The 18,264-nt window shown below is 36.8% G+C and overlaps 1 protein-coding gene across 3 annotated transcripts in view; it reads right to left on the reverse strand.

The window, feature by feature from the left end:
- NDST3 (N-deacetylase and N-sulfotransferase 3) overlaps positions 1 to 18,264 on the reverse strand; it is a 187,476-nt gene that overhangs the window by 88,605 nt on the left and 80,607 nt on the right. For all 3 annotated transcript variants that reach the window (XM_045986881.1, XM_045986891.1, XM_045986899.1), the window contains exons 5-6: positions 13,703 to 13,888; positions 7,893 to 8,021 (exon numbers count right to left, since the gene is read on the reverse strand). In XM_045986881.1, coding sequence (XP_045842837.1) covers positions 7,893 to 8,021; positions 13,703 to 13,888 — 315 coding nt within the window. The remainder of the gene's footprint in view (positions 1 to 7,892; positions 8,022 to 13,702; positions 13,889 to 18,264) is intronic.

Raw genomic sequence — 18,264 nt, forward strand, 5'->3', positions numbered from 1 at the left:
TCATTATCAAGTTATTAGAAGAGCCCGTTTCTCGTTCTCAATATATGTTAAATAAAAATTAGGTGTAAGACATCATGTTTAAACATGGGAATGGTTTTGGAGATGAAAGACACATTCTCTACCACAAGAAGCAAGCAGACTAATAGCAAACCCACAGTTAGACTGGTACTGTGGAGAGAGTCTGCAGAGCATGCTATGGGAACACAAGGCCGGCCAGAGTAGAGGAAGTTTCTTGAAGGTGATCTCTAAGCTAAGCTTTTAAAAGATAAACAGTAGTTACCTCTACTTTAAACTCCAGTTCAAGTTAGAGTTCTCTGGTCCCTAAGTAAAAAATTTATTCTCATTGTTTTTTAAATCCTACTGCAGGTCTGAGTTCCTTTTCAATTTTGATGCCTTAATCTTAGGTCCATGATTTCTTTTCTTTTTCTTTTTTTTTTTAAGATTTTATTTATTTATTTGATAGAGAGAGAGATCACAAGTAGGCAGAAAGGAAGGCAGAGAGAGAGGGAGAAGCAGGCTCCCCACCGAGCAGAGAGCCAGATGCGGGGCTTGATCCCAGGACCCCGAGATCATGACCTGAGCCGAAGGCAGAGGCTTAATCTTAGGTACATGATTTCTATAGCAGTTTTTAGCAATCTTTGATTACCAACATTATTTTTCCATTTTCTTCCTTTGTAGTATTTCCCAAATCTGCCTGATCATAAGAATCAAATGAAGCTCATGATAAGTATTCAGGTCCCCCAAACTGTTCCCTGAAGATTCTGATGCATTAAAGTTTGAATTTTTAAAAAATCAAGTGTCTCAGGTAATACTCATTATTAGGCATGTTCAGGAATTATTTTTCTACTATCCAAAGTTGTTATTATTATCATTTATTTAATTTTTAATAATGGGTTTTCTGTTACCCTTACAATTTTTTTGCAGGATTAATAAATAATTAGGAAAGAAACAAAATTTCCCATTAGGAAAAATAGTTGCTTCCTTTTAGATGAATTTATAGATAAGCACACATAACCCTTACTCATATAAGTTATAGTTTTAAAAATATTTTTCAGTGTGGGTTAATTTCTGTATTTACAGCTATGTTGTGTGAATTTCATTTAACTTTCATTGCAATCCACTCAAATATGTTCTTCCCAGTTTAAGATACTCATTCCTTTTGCATCCATGTTTCTGACTTTTCTTTAATTAGAGAAACAGAATGTAGATTTAGCTTTCAGGGATTTGGGTGGGAGGGTATAGAGGGTATAGTGGATGGATGCTACGTCAAATTGAGAAACACAAAGACAAAAAGTATTTAATAAAATATGGGCATATAGGGATTACCTACTGTTTGTATGGGATGTTTAACAGCTTGGTGAAGAAAGTATAATTTTGCTATGCTGTCAGGCTTTTGGTCCATTTGAATTCCAAGCAAGTGCAGTAGGAGCATGAAATCTCATGACTTTTGGATTAATAAGTGAAGCAAGCACTGACTTTATTATCAAGTATGTTTAAGGGAGGCCAAGCGTCCCACAGATATCAATTGTTAATGACTCAATACCTAGCATCTGTTTATTGAATAAGAGCATAAGCAAAGACTCAGAACAATTTGTAATTAGAAATAAGAACACTGGAGCAGGAAGGCGATATCTTTTTTCAGAGCCATACAAGATAATATGGCTCCCACAAGAACAATCATGTCTAATCCAGAACTATCCCATTTGTCACACCAGTTAGGTATTTTTTCTATCTTCTTAACATAGCTGGAACTGGAAAATCATATTAAAATGTACAGTATACTCTTACTAGTTCCTTTTCTATGACAATATCTGTCATAGATTTATAGTATTCTATTTGTTAAGGGCAATGTAGTCACTGTCAATGAATATTTTTTGTCATCTTCATAAGTTTCAGTTCTTAATATCCTTCTCCATAGTATCTTATAGGTATGTAAAGTATGTAGACTCTTTTTAAAGGGTATATGAAGGTACTTGTAGCACCATGAATTGATCAGGAATATTCGTGTCTGAGTATAGTATATGTTTATGTAGAAATTTTGTCTATAGCTAACAGCAACTCCAGGATAATTCCAGTGTCTCTCTTCTCTGGTATATCCATAAAGTAATTATCATTACCCTCCTGAATCAATAAAAAAAGAGTTCAGAATCTGCTACTTAGGCAAATGGGCTCCAAAATCTGATTCAGTACACTGACAGAGAGCTCCCATTTCTTAGTGGTGTAGAGTGAAATTAGCAAAGACCATGAAATTAATAAATAAGAACAGAATGCCATTTATTAGTTTAACATGGGAAATTGTAAATTATGGAGGGGCTGAAATATTAGAATATGTACAATTCGAAGGGATCTTCTTCTGGTAGGTAGGTTACACAAGAAGTATTCACCAATTGAAAGAGCTATAAAGTTGCACTGCAAATTACTGTTGTAGTGAGTTCAAGTTCTTATGATTGACATATTCTTTTCCTACAGGAAAGTGAATTATAATCAAGGAGTCACTAGGGGCACCTGGGTGGCTCAGTGGGTTAAGCCTCTGCCTTCGGTTCAGGTCATGATCTCAGGGTCCTGGAATCAAGCCCCGCATCAGGCTCTCTGCTCAGTGGGGAGCCTGCTTCCCCCTCTCTCTCTGCCTGCTGCTCTGCCTGCTTGTGCGCTTTTGCTCTCTCTCTCTCTGTCAAATAAATAAATAAGTAATAAAATCTTAAAAAAAAAAGTCATCACTGGGTGAGTTTAGAAACAGGCACACACACAAAAGAAAAGAATTCTTAATTTCTTTGTGGTCCTTGGATCAGATAGCCTGATGGGCCTACCTCCCAACTGTACCTAAACTTCAAAGTCGATATATTAACCAAAATCTCTGTATCCAATGTATATAAGAAGAGGTGTCTAGGCCTGTGATACTGGAAATATCATTTAGAGAAGGCTGAGGTTTTCTCTCTCTTAGATATTGCTAATATTTGTTTTTATCTGTATTAAATTTATTTGGTTTATTTCTTTAACAATAAAAAATACTTTGGTAACAGTAGAACATTTTAGTCTTGAGCGTTATTCTGTCTTCACTGTGATCTATTCTAGTTTAACTCTGAGAGGTGCAACTCTGTTGCAGCTACCTCTCACCCAGATACTGGCAAAACTTATTGTAGCACCTTGATATTATGTTGACATGTGGGCAGAAAACTTAAAATACGCTACTTAAATTCCTTAAAGTTTATATTTTACTTAAAGTTTATATTTTAAACTTAAACTTATATTTTAAACTTAAAGTTATATTTTACTTAAAGTTTATATTTTCTTTTTTAAAATATTTTATTTATTTATTTGACAGAGAGAGAGGGATCACAAGTAGGCAGAGAGAGAGGGAGAAGCAGGCTCCCCGCTAAGCAGAGAGCCCGATATGGGGCTCTATCCCAGGACCCTGAGATCATGACCTGAGCCAAAGGCAGAGGCTTTAACCCACTGAGCCATCCAGGCACCCCTGTTTATTTTCCTTTCAGCTCCAGTGTATTTGAATATATTTGAGACATAGGTATGTTTCCAATACACCTATGCCTTTTTGCATGTTGGAAAACTCATTCAGCATTCTCAGAAAATGGCACTTCTAATCAAGGACTGGGGTATTACTTAAGCTTATAATGGCTATCATTCAAATCCACTATAATTAAATTTCATATCTTTCCTGCAGCTAATACGTACTATGATTCCATCAAGGTTTTCTCATTCTTATTCTGACCTGAAAAAGAGTGCCATCTTACAAATCAGTAGCATGCCTCACTGCACCTGGACCTCTCTTAATTTTAACACAAGCTTTACCCAAACATGTAATTTTGGGATGGATAATTAATGTGAAACAGGTCACTCCTCCTCACTCTGCTCTGTAAGGCAAACATCACTAACTAATGATAGTGGTCTTCTCTTGGGTGAGACTTGGGCTGAGTTTTAGAAGTGGGCTTCTCAACCAGAAATCTCCAGGTGACTATAGTTGCTTCCAAAAATTGGAGTTGGCATATCAGATGAAATTAATTTGGATTCCTGCCCTATCGTATGGTGTCTGACAGGATCTGTCAATTTTGAATTCCAGCATTTATCCAAAAGTAATTGTCTACTGAAAGTTTTCTGAATCAGGAAATCACAAGTTCTCTGGAAATTTTTTTTCCCTCCCCTTTACTCCCTGTGGATCTTCTCATCAAGAAAAACAAAACTGCCAACATTATCTATAAAAGCCTGAAAAGTAGCTAGATTTGCTAAACATTTAAAGCATTTGCTCAGCTAATTTAGCTCAAATTAGTATCCATGATTCATACAAGCTTTACTGTAAGATTTTTAGAAAATAATTTGGGGGGGGGGTGCCTGGGTTGCTCAGTTGTCAAGCATCTGCATTTGGCTCAGGTCATGATCCCAGAGTCCTGGTATTAAGCTTCTTATTGGGCTTCCTTCCTAGCGGGGAGTCTTCTTCTCCCTCCCCTTCTGTCCCTCCCCTGCTTGTGCACTCTCTCTCTCTGTGTCAAATAAATAAAATAAAATAATTATTAAAAAAAGAAAGAATTTGGTTTTGAAACAGTGAAAAATATTTCTTATAAATCTCTTGTATATGAATGATCTAATATTGAATTTCTTCCATGTTAAATGAAACTAATTTCCTCTAGAAAGTTCAGAAATTATAATACCACTAGGAATTTCTTTTTTTTTTTAAGATTTTATTTATTTATCTGACAGAGAGAGGTCACAAGTAGGCAGAGAGACAGGCAGAGAGAGGGGGAGGCAGGCTCCCTGCTGAGCAGAGAGCCCGATGTGGGGCTCGATCCCAGGACCCTGAGATCATGACCTGAGCTGAAGGCAGAGGCTTAACCCACTGAGCCACCCAGGTTCTCCCCACTAGGAATTTCTTAAGCACCAAAGCAACGTTTGGGTAAAAGAATCAAAGAGGGGTCACCTGGGTGGCTCAGTCAGTTAAGTGCCTGCCTCTTGATTTTAGCTCAGGTCATGATGTTAGGGTTGTGAGATCAAGCCTCAAGCAAGGCTCTTTACCGGGCCGTGGAGTCTGCTTAAGATTCTCTCTCTCCCTTTGCCCCCACTTCCACCCTGGCCTCTAGCCCTGGCTCATGCTCTCTCTCTCCCTTTCTCTCTCTAAGAAAAAAAAGAGAGAATCAATATACATTATCTGTTCATAGTCATATTGCTCTATGATGAAAGGAAATATAAAATGTAAGAACTGTATACTTTACAGATTAAAGGGTCTTAAAATAATTGGTGAAAATGTTAACTTATTAAAAATATTTTAACTTAGTCTTCAGTTCATAATCAAGTATTTGTTTCACTCTTTTACCTGTGTATTACTGGCTGAGTTGACATGAAAAAAAAAAAGAGAGAGAGAGAGAGAGAGAATGAGAGAGAGAGAGGAAGAGGAGGAGGAGGAGGAGAAAGCCATAAGAGATGATTCCAAAGATGCTTCCATTTGTAAAGAATAGAATGTTTGAAAAATCAGATTATTTCTGATGTATAAATCAGAATTGTTTACATTTTGGGGGTATGAAGATGGATAAACTTCCAAAAGGGGAAATGGCATACTACCTGAAATCATCTTAGTTTTGGATACACATGATGATTTTTCCCAAAGATGAGTCACCCTTATGTCTAATCTCATTTTCTAGAAGCTGAGAAATAAATATCATCATTAAATACAAGAAGATGATGAAAAATGCCTGTAATTTTATTTGCAAGACCTGTAAAATTAGGATCCAGAATGGGGCTTTTCAAATTTTATTCTCTTTATTTCTATCTTCTTCAACTTTTATGCTAACAGGCTTTTTCATATTTGGAAAATTATACTTTTTCATCTTTAATATTGCTAATGCCAGAGGCAAACCCATACAACTGATAAATAAACCTAATTTTATTTTTTTATGTTAGTGATAGTCATAAAATCCCTTCTTTTCCTTATACACCTTACTTCAGTTAGTTCATCTTTTTCTACACAACTTTATCACACTAGCCTCAGGCAGATATATGCGCAAACAGTTATTGTAGAACTGGCACACAAGTATTAAGAAGTGAAGGAAGAAGAGCAGCAGCCAATTAAACAGGCTGCTCTGCCCAGCCTGAGAACTAACAAGACAAGCTCTCACATAAATGTATCCAAAATGACCATATTTACTCATCTAATTCCTCTTTCACTTTGCTTATACCTTTACTTATACTAGGAAGGGGAAAAACAGAATCACAGTGTTAATGGTCATTTAAATGAGAAAACTGGTCCACAGTGGGAACAGGAGAATTTTGCAGGTAAAAAATCTTGTTCTTTGGAAAAATGTCTATTCATGTCTTCTATCCATTTTTAATTGGGTTATTCATTTTTTGGGTGTTGAGTTTTATAAATTCTTTATATAAAGAAGACAGACAGATGGCTAATGGACATATGAAGAGATGCTCATCATCACTAATCATCAGGGAAATACAAGACAAAACTAAACATGAGATACCACCTCATACCTGCCAGAATGGCTACAATCAACAAAACAAGAACCAACAGGTGTTGGTGAGGATGTGGAGAAAGGAGAACCCTCTTGCACTGGATGCAAAATGGTGCAGCCAGTCACTCCGGAAAACACTATGGAGATTCCTTAAAAAGTTAAAAATAGAACTAACCTATGATCCAGTAATTATACTACAAGGTATTTACCCAAAGAATTTAAAAATACTAATTCAAAGGGATACATGTACCACAATGTTTATCAATGTTTACAGCAGCATTATCTACAATAGCCAAATTATGGAAAGAGCCCAAATGTCCATTGATGTATGAATGGATAAAGAAGAGGTGGTGTGTGTGTGTGTGTGTGTGTGTGTATATTTTTTAGAACATAACCCTTTCATTATCTAGCACCTGTGACAGTTTTTTTTTTAATATTTTTATTTATTTGACAGAGAGAAATCACAACTAGGCAGAGAGGCAGGCAGAGAGAGAGGAGGATCCCAGGACCCTGGGATCATGACCTGAGCCAAAGGCAGAGGCTTTAACCCACTGAGCCACCCAGGCGCCCCACCTGTGAGAGTTTTATGTCTCTAAAGGAGACAGGAATTTCGGAGCATTTTTGGCTCTTTTAAAGGAAAAGGAGTGGGTAAGCACACCCAGAGGTGAGTAAAAATCTTAACACAGGGGATCAAGCCCACACCTGACATGTTCCCCACCACTGTCTGTTCCAGATTTTTTTTAAGGGATATATATATATATAAATGGATAAAGAAGAAGTGGTATGTGTATATATATATGACTATTACTCAGTTATAAAAAAGAAGGAAGTCTTGCCATTTGCAATGACATGGATGGAGTTACAGAGTATTATATGAAGTGATATAAGTCAGAGAAAGACAAATACCATATGATTTCACTCATGGAATTTAAGAAACAAAACAAAGCAAAGGGAAAAAGAGAGGCAAACCAAGAAACAGACTCTTAACTATATAGAACAAATTGATGGTTAGCGGCGGCACGGGTGGGGGGGGGCATCAGGTGTTATAGGGAAGTGCTGAATCACTATGTAGTGCATCTGAAAGTAACATTATGCTCTTTGTTAACTGAATTTAAATAAAAACTTTAAAAAAGATCTTGTTCTCCATAAAAGAAAGAAATCTTTGAATTCTGAACACTTTTCAATGCAAAGGAGGTCCTGGAGCACTCTCCTGGCTTTCCATAAGTTCCTCATGTCACTGCTACTTGTAGAATGAGTTTGCCTCCTTCTCTAGATGGGGTTCCAAATTGAATTTTTTTCTGTTTTGGAGCTAGAACTTCATATCGAGTTGGCTGAAACTACCCAAACTCTGACCTTTTTGTCAGGGTAATTTTCAGCCACCTGATCATTTTTCACTTTTTTTTTTTGAGATTAACTCAAAGTACTTACTGGATTGAGAACCACAGTGAAGAAAAGTTCACCTCCTTGGATACTTTTGTCCAGCTCTTTAGGACCTCCTGGATATTCCTTGTAGAAAATTGTGTGAGTGAAAAGCCCACAGGTTTGTCTTGGAAGAACCTGAAGGAAGAATAAACAAGTAAGGAAAAGTTCCTTTGACCAATTAATTTGTTGAAACTTGGGTTTTTTTCTCATGGAAGTTGTTGATGCATAAGTTGGTGTCATTATTCAACTCTTAACTAAGACCCAGAAAATCCTTCACACTCTGGGAAAGAAGAACGACATCAGCACAGAAAGAATACTGAAGAAAGTTGAAGAAATATTTTAAAATTAAGATAGACTTTGAATTATTTTAGCCACTTATCTATTTTAAATCTCCAAGTCAGTACTGCTGCTATGAAGCCTAGTATGTTCCAGCATCTTAAGAAATAAAAAAGTGAAAATGAGACTTTAAAAATATTGGAATTGTCTACCCTATAATCTAGTTGGCAAAAATTTTAAGGATAATACTTTCTGCCAAATTCTACACATGCACTAGAAAATGAAGTCAATCATTAACAATTTGATTCTTAAGAAATGGCAGTATTATGCTGAGCGAAATAAGTCAATCTAAGACAATCATCATATGGTTTCACCCATACGTGGAATATAAGAAACAGGGCAAAAGACCATAGGAGAAGGGAGGGAAAACATGGGAAGTCATCAGAGAGGTAGAAAAACCACGAAAGACTCTTAGCTATAGGAAACTAGCTGAGGGTTGCTGGAGGGGAGGCAGATGGGGGATGAGGTAATGGGGTAATGGGCATTAAGGAGGGCACATGATATGATGAGCACTGGGTGTCATGTGCTACCGATAAATTATTGAACTCTACATCTGAGACTAATGATGTACTATATGTTGGCTAATTGAATTTAAATAAAAAAAAGAAATGACATTTTAAATTAGAACAAATATTTGAGACACGAATCATAGCATGTTTTCTAGTCTGGAAGAACAACTGCCCCAAATTTTAAGTCTGAAGGCTGCCAGTTCCAAAAGTTAAAAAGAGATTATGCTTTTGACTATTAATTTTTATATACCGCCATAAACAAAATGATAAAACATCACTTAGGAGAAAACTTTATTTTCATCCTTTGTATATGAAAACCATGAATTGTTCCAATTATACACATTCATGATAAGGATTTTTTTTTTTCAAATTCTCAAAGCTTTTCTGGTAAAATAACAGAGCAATTATAAAAGAAAGTGCGAATTAATGCTGTGTAGGATGGTACAATCTTTAGCTATACCTTATATAATGACTTTATAATGACCTGTGTTTCTTACTATATACTTGAAGGAATAGTCAATTAATGAATATACTTTGAAGAGCTACAGGCTTACAGAATCTTAAGCATGCAAGTGTTCTGCTTATTATCCTCAGTAAATTGATCTTCATTTTTTGGTCTTTATTCTTAAAGCATGTTTGGCTCAGTAAGTGCTTTCAAAATACTACCTATGTAGGACTTTTCATGCTTTGCAACCCTCTACAAATATACCAGTTCTTTTCCTTTAGTTTCTGTATTATAATAAATTTCAATCTCGTCCTTGAAAGTTTTGTTACAAAAAACACAATTCTTAGCTCAATCAGTATATCATATATTGCTGTGTAAATTGAAACTTTACATATCCTATTTATTTTTGTAAACTGGTCAAATATCCTTGAGAGCTGTTCTATCTTGATGAAATAGTTAAATGAACTTCAATTTATTGCCGAGTATTAGCTCTGGTGATGTTTATGTTTAAAAGTACCACATTCTTACAATGTTATGCACAAAATCAATGGCAAACAAGAACCCAGTGCAAAGATATTCTAGCTGAATTAAATATATTCCCTAACAATTCATGAAAATACCATTCTCTAGGAAATCAAAGTTTGTACAGCATTTGTTCATTTTTTTAAACAAGTACCTATTTTTAACTCTAAGTAAGTCCATGTGGGAGAACACAAATATACATTCTTTCTACTCTTGAAGAATTTAAGGTATATTGGAATAAAGAGAAATACTCCAAAGCTAAATAAATACCCACAGGTGATTAAAAGCTAGGTTAGTTTTACATTTTAACAGCGCATGATTCTGAATCACTTTCGGGATTCAGTTTGAATATCTTGCCTGAAAAACTATGGAAACATAAAGAGCTATCTTTGGGACTTGATTGCCTTGCTGATTCTATGCAAAATGGAGAGAGAAAAGAAATTGGAGTTTTGTCTATTTCTCAAATTATTTGAGTTTGAACACAGAGAAGAGGAAGTGCAAAGGCTTTACCCTTCACTTCCGGGAAGGATCCCACCTGCCAAGAGGATAAGAGCTAATGTGAGCGCTTGGATGATCAGCGGGCCACAACAGGAGGGTGAGGAGATACTTAGAATGTGACAGGGTCATATTCCATTGTCTCGCTCACTGAGCTCAATGCTACAGGACACTGAACATATTCCTTCAAATAGCTGTCTTGTGTTAGAGAAGGAATGAGAGAGGGTTTGTTGTTTGTTTGTTTTTTGTTTATTTTTAGGCGTTTTGCTAGGGACTGTCCTCTAGAACTGATTCTAGGAGTGTGACATTATCAAATTCAGACTTTGAGACATTGAGGAGACTATGGAAACCTTGCTGACAGTAAGTGGGAGATGGTTAAGAAAGCCCTAACCAACAAGAATCTTGACCAATTGGATCTGAAGCCAGGATCCTGTACTTAAGAACTAAATCTAGAGCAGCTTTCAACAAATGCTTTTAGGAGTTACCAGTTAAGACTATCTAGGAGGCTGCCAGCAGGGTTAATGGGAAACTTTATCAATGGGAATCTCCATTAGAAACAGTGGACAATCAGGATCTGTAGTCTATTGTTTAGAGGGCTCTGGCTTTCCCCAGAGAGTCACATTTAGCAATCAGGGGTTAGGGTAGAGAATCCTGGTTTTCCCTTAATTTCTTACTGAATGAAGATCGAATTTGTCCAGCAGACAGTGCACTAGGACTGGAAACTCAGAGACTCTGGTTAGGGCACAAACGCCTTGAAATGCCATAGGCTTTCATATTTTTGTGGAGTTATAAGAGGATCTGTTATGGAATTCACAGGAGAGCAGGCCTGAGTTAGCTGCTCAGCTGTTGTACACCGAGGTGCTTTACAATAAATTACGGGACATGGACTTGATATTGAGGAATAAAGGGAATAAGAGTAGGTAGAGTGGTCAGAAAGTCTTTTGAGGAGGGGTGCCTGGGTGGCTCAGTGGGTTAAAGCCTCTGCCTTCGGCTCAGGTCATGATCCCAGGGTCCTGGGATCGAGCCCCACATGGGGTTCTCTGCTCAGCAGGGAGCCTGCTTCCCCCCCCCCCCCCGCCTACCTCTGCCTACTTGTGATCTCTGTCTGTCAAATAAATAAATAAAATCTTTAAAAAAAAAAAAAGTCTTTCGAGGAAGAAAAATAACAAAGATATGGACACAGCAATATCGTTTTAGAAATTTTTGGCTGGAGTGAGTCTGTATTAGCTACAGGAAAATAGAAGGTAGAAAGGTAGATTTAGACTAAATTGTTTTCAGGTACCTGAAGAGCAAGTTAAAGGCTGTGGAGATAATTGGATGTATCAAGGTTAGGAAGGCCAAAATCACAGCAGTGTTCTAAAGAGAATTAAAAAAAAAGAAAAAAGAAAAAAAGACTGGCAGTATCAGTGGAACAGGCTATAGTTGGGGGGGGGGGGCGTAAATGGAAGCTATAAACAAAGTAGGAGCCAGCAGCTCAGTTTACACATGAAACCAAGGCAGTGAATTAGGCTGTGGGAAACTAAGGGGGATAAAAATGCATTGTAAAGGAATTATTGTTGGAATGCAGAGGCTGGAAGTTGGAGGGCAGTGGGCAGCTTCATGTCCGAATTGCAGAACTGAATCTGGAATAGCAGGATCAATAACAGCTGGCTTGAAGGGAAGTAATGCGTTCCATTTAAGGCCTTTGGAATTTGATTTATGAATATTTTTTTAAAAAGTGTCCCTCATCTCATAAAACAAAATATGGGTGTGATTTTTTTTTTTTTTTTTTCCATTCTCTTCCTAGGAGAGCATACTGGCTCTTATGGTCTTACTTGCATCTCTATTTGGATGACTCCAAGTCATGTTCTCTCTCTTTTACTGCACAATCATTTCCTGCTTGAAAATTCTCATCCAAGAGCCCACAAAGCAGATATAGAGGGTTTCCGTGGATTGCTACAAAACTGGAGCCATAGGGACAACCATCAAAACAGAGCCTTTATTACCTGTAAGATTTGTGCATTTGCAGTGCAGTTAAAATATGTTTTTAGGAGAAACACAAAATGAACATATCCCATGGGACACAGCCAAGCAAATTTTCTGGCATTATTGACAGAAACAGAAACAAAAGAGGACAATGTTTAATAAAGTCCTTAGGGACCTAAATTCACTGTTCTACCAACATTGCCTATGATTTTAAAATGCAGGAAAGTACTGAATACTCCTCAGTTATAACCCAGGTCTCCTAAATGCTCTCTGGTCAACAGGCTGGCAGTTGAGGCATAGGAGTTTATCTTCAGTAACGAGGAAGGGCAGACTGGGATAAAATAGAGCCCTTGTGTCCCCACCTAGCATTTACAGCAGTTTTTATTGAGGGAAAAGTCAAAATGGAAGATGATCCAACTTAAATGTCATCACCCGTTCTGTAATTTTTACAGACATTGGAAAACTGTATGGAAAGAAGTCAGTTCCACCTAATTCTAGAGATATCTGGTCAGACATAGTCTGACAGAGTGTTACAGTGCCTCACCGCACAGTATTTTTCTCCGTGGTATTCCTTCCCAGGAGGAGTCTAAATCAGGAAGCCCCTTCCTAACGTCATCAGTACTCTTTGGGTTTTCTAGTTTGGAAAAAAGTCGGATTTGTTCCTTTGGGAGGCCTCACAAAGTATTAAGTAATAACATATCTTGACAGTAGGCATGTGTCACCATTGTAAAACAAAACAAAACAAACAAAACATTAGGGAAGCTTTGGAGAGAATTTGATAGTGGATGAAAATGACTTAATTAACATCGTCTGGTATACATTTGTACTCTATATTATGATCTGTTAGTAATTACGCAGGGCTTCATGTGTGGCTTCTTGTAAGTAGTCGAGTTTTTCTTTGTTTGCTTGGTCTGACATGATAAAGAGAAGAACAGTTTGACTTGTAAAAGAGCAGCACGTTAACATAGGGAGAGTTAGTTTTCGTTTTACGTACTAAATAACTTTTTAAAAAATTTTTCTGAAAAGATTTTATTTATTTATTTAACAGACAGAGATCACAAGTAGGCAGAGAGGCATGCAGAGAGAGAGGGGAAGCAGGCTCCCCGCTGAGCAGAGAGCCCGATGCGGGGTTCGATCCCAAGACCCTGAGATCATGACCTGAGCTGAAGGCAGAGGCTAAACCCACTAAGCCACCAAGGCGCCCCTATTTTATGTACTAAATAACTTTTTGAAGAGATGATGGCTTCTGTAAATTACCTGCAAGTCAGATATATTGTTTCCTTAGTATTTTAACATCAGTTCCTGGTTAACAGTAGTGTCAGTTAAAAAAAAAAAGCAAGCATTTTGTATTCAAAGAATTGTATGGAAGTGACTTTAATTAAAACATCCTCTGCTTAGATATGATAAATATACTTCCTGCAGTAGGAAGCTTTTCCTATCGTTAAGAGCTCAACATTTTGCTCTTCCCTTTTGTTCCTTCTTCAAATGAAGAATGTAAATCTGGAAGAATTAGTTGTATCCTATGCATACCAGAGGAGGCTCACCATGATGTTTTTGTGGATGAAGCCCCTCCGGTGTCTGGCTGGTTTCAGATGCGGATATTCTTCTGTGCTGGTGATTCTAATATTCCAAACCTTCTTCCAAGCCTCGTAAAGCTGAACATGTACAGGGTAGACGCCCGAATGGTGAGGGGCCACTGCGTAGCCCATGTCGGTAGGAATGCCATGCTCCTAAGACCAAGCAAATATTGATTAGAATGTGGGAAGATTTACCTTGATCCTATTTTTACCCCCAGATTTTCAAATGTGCTATAAATGCATTTGTTTAAATCCATCACTACTTAATTGTATTGTAAAATTAAGGTGTCCAATATTACGACCTCTAGGCGTCATGAAGCCCGGTAACCTTTCCATTCGTCTTGATGTTAATACATTTGTATTTAAGAGGGGGCAGAACAGGACTGATGATTTTAATGAATAACTGGAAAGAGTCTGCATTTAGTGCATCTTGTCATTGCCACCCGTCCTTCTTTCTACTCTCACAATTTCAATAAATTAAAGGATAAGCACTTGCAACAAACAACACTCAGCACTCCCCACAAAAATAAGACCAATGTTTATTAGAGGGATAAAGCACGTTCCAATTTCACTAGAACTGCTAAGTGGGTTTTATTTTGCCTATTACCCAGGTTCTACCAAATTGGCCACATTTCTGCTGGTCCTTCGGCATGTGGGCTGGTAATAGATTATGTTTCCTGCCTTGGAGGAAGCAGGCACCTGCAATGAAGAAATGTGTAAATCTTGTAGAGCAATTTTCTTTGAAGTTGAAGTCCTGGTTATAGTAAAAGTAGAAGGTACTGAAAGAGCCAAATAATCTGGAAATTTAGTTGGTGTGAAGTCAAGATTTTGTGTATAAGATGAGTCCAGTTACAAAGAATAGTTTTAAAATTGCACATACAACACATATGTGGATACCACTAGGCCCTGACCGGGTCAGAAAATCCAAAAATAAATTTATGTGATATCTGGATATATTGGAGGATGTTTGGGGAATTTTGTATAATTGTCATTGTTCTTCTTCATTTGAATTGGTCCCTTAATCCTGATACATATAGGCATCTTGGCATACAGGGAAATTGCATAGGCATAAAAGATGAAACACATCTTTTATAAAAAGAATACCCATGGCTTCAGCAGTAGACATGTATTTTTTTTTTCCTGAAAAATAGTTTATTTTTCTATCTGTATTTTCAATTGCTTTATAGTCTTCAAAAGTTCCACCCAAATAGGCCTCATTTGATTTAGTCATGGCTTTTCTTCATGCCAAAGAACAATTTCACATACAGAGAACCATAGTTATCAGGCTTCTAAATGTATTGAATTACAGAAATACTCTCCAAATGGATATGGGAAAAGAAGTCAGCTTTGTTTGGCTAATTTGTAAGGCTAGCTTTTTTTTTTTTTCAACTTAGATAATGACAGGAGGTGAAGGAAGTATATGAAGTCCCTGAAAGAAAGAAAATGGGTTGCCAGTGGTTTGTTGTTCCTTAAGTATCTGTCCGACTCCCTCACACAGCGTAAAAGGCCCTCAACATTTGGTCCCAAGCCTGTCTACACAGCATTATCTCCTACCAGCATTCATCCTCCCCACCCACAATTTCTGATGATTCCCTTTAAGTCTTTGCTGTACACTGTATACACTTGTCCCCCTCAACTGAATGCCCTTTGCCCCTTATCTTGTAAATTCTGTTCATCATTTAAGAGTGAGTTCAGTCAGATAGAAGTACTGGAATTGCTGAAAAGAGAAGCTGCCACATTTGTATGGTGAGAAAAGAGAATGAGTAGTATTAGTGTTGAGTGGCCCATGTCTGTGTTTCTGAAGGGTGACAGAGAAAGTTTTGTGTTTTTCATTGTATTTGCATCTTTGTGGAGCTGGCCATATTTGATGGAATTGCTATTATATCATTTAGAATTTTGCCAAAAACTGAGCTGAAATATCTCGCTGCAGTTCTTTTACTGGCTTTTAGAAACTCAAACTAAAGCAAATTTTTTCAACTAAAAATAATTCACCAGTGCATACTTTGTGTTAGACTAGGTCAGTGAAGTATTCATCTAATTTGGTTTAAAAATAGGGGTGCAGTGATCGTGGACCAGATGAAAGAAAATGAATTTCAGTCCTTGAAATTTAAAGAAAAAAATTAACAATTACAGATTAACAGTTTCTTAAGAAGCAAGGATGAAATTCACAATGATAGGAACTGTAAGAAATTATGTAAGAAATTATTTGTAAATTATTTGTAAAATAAAATAAAATGTAAAATTTGTAAGAAATTATGCTGATAGAAAGCTCAAGGTAGTTTTCAATGCCCATAAGTAGTAGGCTCTGTGTTCAGGAACCCCATATAAGAAGAGGATGGCCCTGCACAGCAGGGACACTTCCCTCCTTTTGGAATATTCCCAAATATTTGGGGACCAATGTATGCACAATTTTGTTTTTATTTCCAGCTTTTAACACTGAAGAAATACTGAGACTTCTTAGTCTCATCTTTTGTGTGTTGATGCCGTGTGTCATGATGGTAGAAAACTCCATTTCTGGAGTCAGATATATCTGGCCATTTCACTCTCCCATTTTCTACCTGTGTGGCCTTTGGCAAATGATTTATGACCCTATCTAAGCCTCATGTCCCGTTCTCAAATGCTAGTCATAGGGTACTTATCTTGAAGGAGTTCCGAGTAAATTAAATAATACTACACAGGGAGAGCATTTAGTGCATGATACACATTCAATGTATGTCATTTATTGTTGTCATTACTGCCCTGCATCCATTTTTTTTAATAAGCTGTGATCCTACTACTCAACTCTAATGTGGAAATTATGAAACCACCAGGCCATCTTTTTTTTTTTTTAATCAGTAAAAGAGCTATTACACCCTCTTTTCTGCTTTCACTGTAGGTTTGGTTTTGAGATTCTCTCACATGAGGATTCTGTGACTTCTATCTTAGTGTCCTGTCCCAGCTTCTCTCCTGATCTGTCCATATAGTCGCAACCAGCACCATGTGGCTCCAGGCTATAAATTGCTGAGAGCTAGTTAGTAGGAAATCTTTTAAAAGGGCTTTAGATAAAGGCAACATAAATTGGCCCCCAGATTCCATTCAATACCAGAAAGAACAGTAGAAATGTTCTTGCATAGAAAAGTTTGCGCTAAAATGTAGGTAGTGTATTTTGGAAGGCAGACTATCAGGTTTTAGAGGGTTTAGCCACAATGCTTAATTCTTAACTGATAAATCTATCCACTTCTCTCCAATTTGGTCATCACCATTACCCTGGTCTCATTTACCATTTTATCCCATGGGCTTGTAGCCCAGGCTCCTAACTCTACTATCCATTTCCTCTCCTGCTACATCCATCCATTTTCTACACAGCAGCCAAAGTAATACTTTAAAGTCACAAATAGGATCCTATAACATTCTATTCAAAATCTATCCTTGGTTTCCCCTTGAACTTAATGATAAAATATAGAATTCTTAGGATAGTTCCAAGCATTGCATAGTAGGACCCTTGCTTCTCTCTCTATCCTGCACCCTTCACTGTATGTTAGTCATGTTAATCTTTTCCTGAAATCCACCAAGTGCTTTCCTACCTTAGCACCCTCCTCTATCTGGTTTCCTCAGCCTGGAATATCCCTACTCCAACACTTCCTGTGGATAAATGTGATACCTCTTTTTCATAATTTATTTTTGTCATATCTACAAAGAAGGCTTTACTGACAAGTTCTGATCTAAATTAAGTCCATATTAGGACTTTGCCTTATAGCTTTTGTTTCTTTTTCATAGTACACAGCACGATTTGCAAGTGAAAATTTTTCTGTATAATTATTTCTTAATGTCTGTCTTCCTCACTAAACAATAGACTCCACAAATTTTGGGTTCTCTTTCATCCACTACTATATGCCCAGTATCTTGCCAATAGCAAGCATGAAATAAATATTAGTGAGTGAGTTTGTGAGCTGATTCTGACCACCTCCCTCTCATGCTAACTTTCTCAATGATCTCAGTTAAGCTCTCAATTCACCCACAGACATGGGTAACTCACAGGGAAATTTTATTAAAGTAATATTTGAAAACACCTTTGAGACTATAGCTAAAAATATTATTCAAGTGTAAGACAGACATATTTATTATTATGAACTTAAATATTTAAATTATAGAATAAAAATTATAAGGTTTTCAAAAATTATGTATTTAAAGACTTTCAAATAGATGTGAGGATAATACATTTTTATCAAGCAAAAAGTTATGCTATATTCTTTAGAAAAATTCCCCCAAAAAACTAAAAGAAAAAAGAAAAAAATTGGTATTCAGGTACTTGAGCAATACTGAAGAATCATTGTTTATTATAATCTTTGATAATATTTATTTAAATTCTTTCTAGTATAAGAATGGTACTTTACTTTTTAAAATTTGAGTATAGTTTACACTGGATGTTACATTAGTTTCAGGTGTACAACTTAGTGTGACTTGACAGGTTTATACATTATACTATGTTCACAAGTGCAGCTACCATCTGTCCCATTACATCACTATTACAAAATCATTGACTCTATCCC

This window comes from Meles meles, chromosome 2 (genome assembly GCF_922984935.1).
Source record: "Meles meles chromosome 2, mMelMel3.1 paternal haplotype, whole genome shotgun sequence".
NCBI classification, from domain to species: Eukaryota; Metazoa; Chordata; class Mammalia; order Carnivora; family Mustelidae; genus Meles; species Meles meles.